The following is a 1071-nucleotide window of genomic DNA, read 5'->3' on the forward strand; positions in this document are numbered from 1 at the left end:
TAGTCTTGTTGGCACGAGAAACACTACAACAAGAAGTATATACAGGTCTGGCTCAACTAGGGTGGAGAGGGGCAGCGTCGCAAAGGCCGTTTATTTCGAAAAAACGATTCTCAGACTATGGGACCCATTTTTATTGTAAAGTAGTCGAATAGCTGACCGGAAATAACTTTAGGTCTATTTTTCATTTTTTGTTCTCAAATGTGAAAATGCCAATTTATATATAAAGATATTTTAAAACTCATTTTTTATAGGCCCAAAAAATTGAATTTCTTTAACATAAATTAGATAAAAGGCCAAAAACATATTTTGCCCAAGGGCATTCTAATTTCTTGAGCCAGAGCTGAGTACATAAGCCATAATTCCAATTTATTTCCAGATGTTAAGCACATCTATAGTTGTCAAAAAAATTTAAAAATAATAAACCATTTTATTTCAAACCAAATGTCTTAGCTATTCTTTGAACCCGATTCTTTAGCCTAATTTGATATGGTATATGATCAGGGTCAACCTTGCTTTTGAAAAAATAAAATAATTAAGAAGAAAATCTCTTTAGTACGAGTAAAAATATTATTGAGTATATGTGAAGATCCATATACATGCACCAATGTATATAAAAATATTTGTTAGTCAAAATACAAATTTGTTAATATATATGGCAGATCCACCAATTGTAAACCTCTTTTTGACAATCACAAAAAACTTTATGTTCTATAAATATAGCTTCTACTTACAATCTAGAAACTCATATAACATATTTTTTAAATAGACTTTATAGTTTGATACTTCAAGCAAGAAAATGGGCAACACCAAGACTTCGATGACTTTCTTACTCTTTATTATAATTGCAGCTTCTTTTTCCAGTTACAACATTTTGGCTTCAGGTTATGTTTTCTGATTAGGTTTCATCGTTTGAAAGCAAGAACGTTGATATGATTATATATGATATTCATATGTGGTGACTTTGTGGACATGCAGAGATCAAACCTTCTGGGAGAATTGATGATATGTGCAAGAATACTTGTTCGCCAACATACGACTATGATAAATGTGTGGAAGTAGTCTTAATGCTGG

At 31.2% G+C, this 1071-nt stretch overlaps 1 protein-coding gene across 1 annotated transcript in view; it reads left to right on the top strand.

Moving 5' to 3' along the window:
* Positions 1–796: 796 nt before the first annotated feature.
* The window catches only part of LOC111828723 (defensin-like protein 43), a 4146-nt gene continuing 3871 nt past the window's right edge, over positions 797–1071 (top strand). The window contains exon 1 of the mRNA XM_023777330.1: positions 797–881. Coding sequence (XP_023633098.1) covers positions 797–881 — 85 coding nt within the window. The remainder of the gene's footprint in view (positions 882–1071) is intronic.

The sequence above is a fragment of the Capsella rubella genome, unplaced genomic scaffold (assembly GCF_000375325.1).
Source record: "Capsella rubella cultivar Monte Gargano unplaced genomic scaffold, Caprub1_0 scaffold_1, whole genome shotgun sequence".
In the NCBI taxonomy this organism is placed as follows: domain Eukaryota; kingdom Viridiplantae; phylum Streptophyta; class Magnoliopsida; order Brassicales; family Brassicaceae; genus Capsella; species Capsella rubella.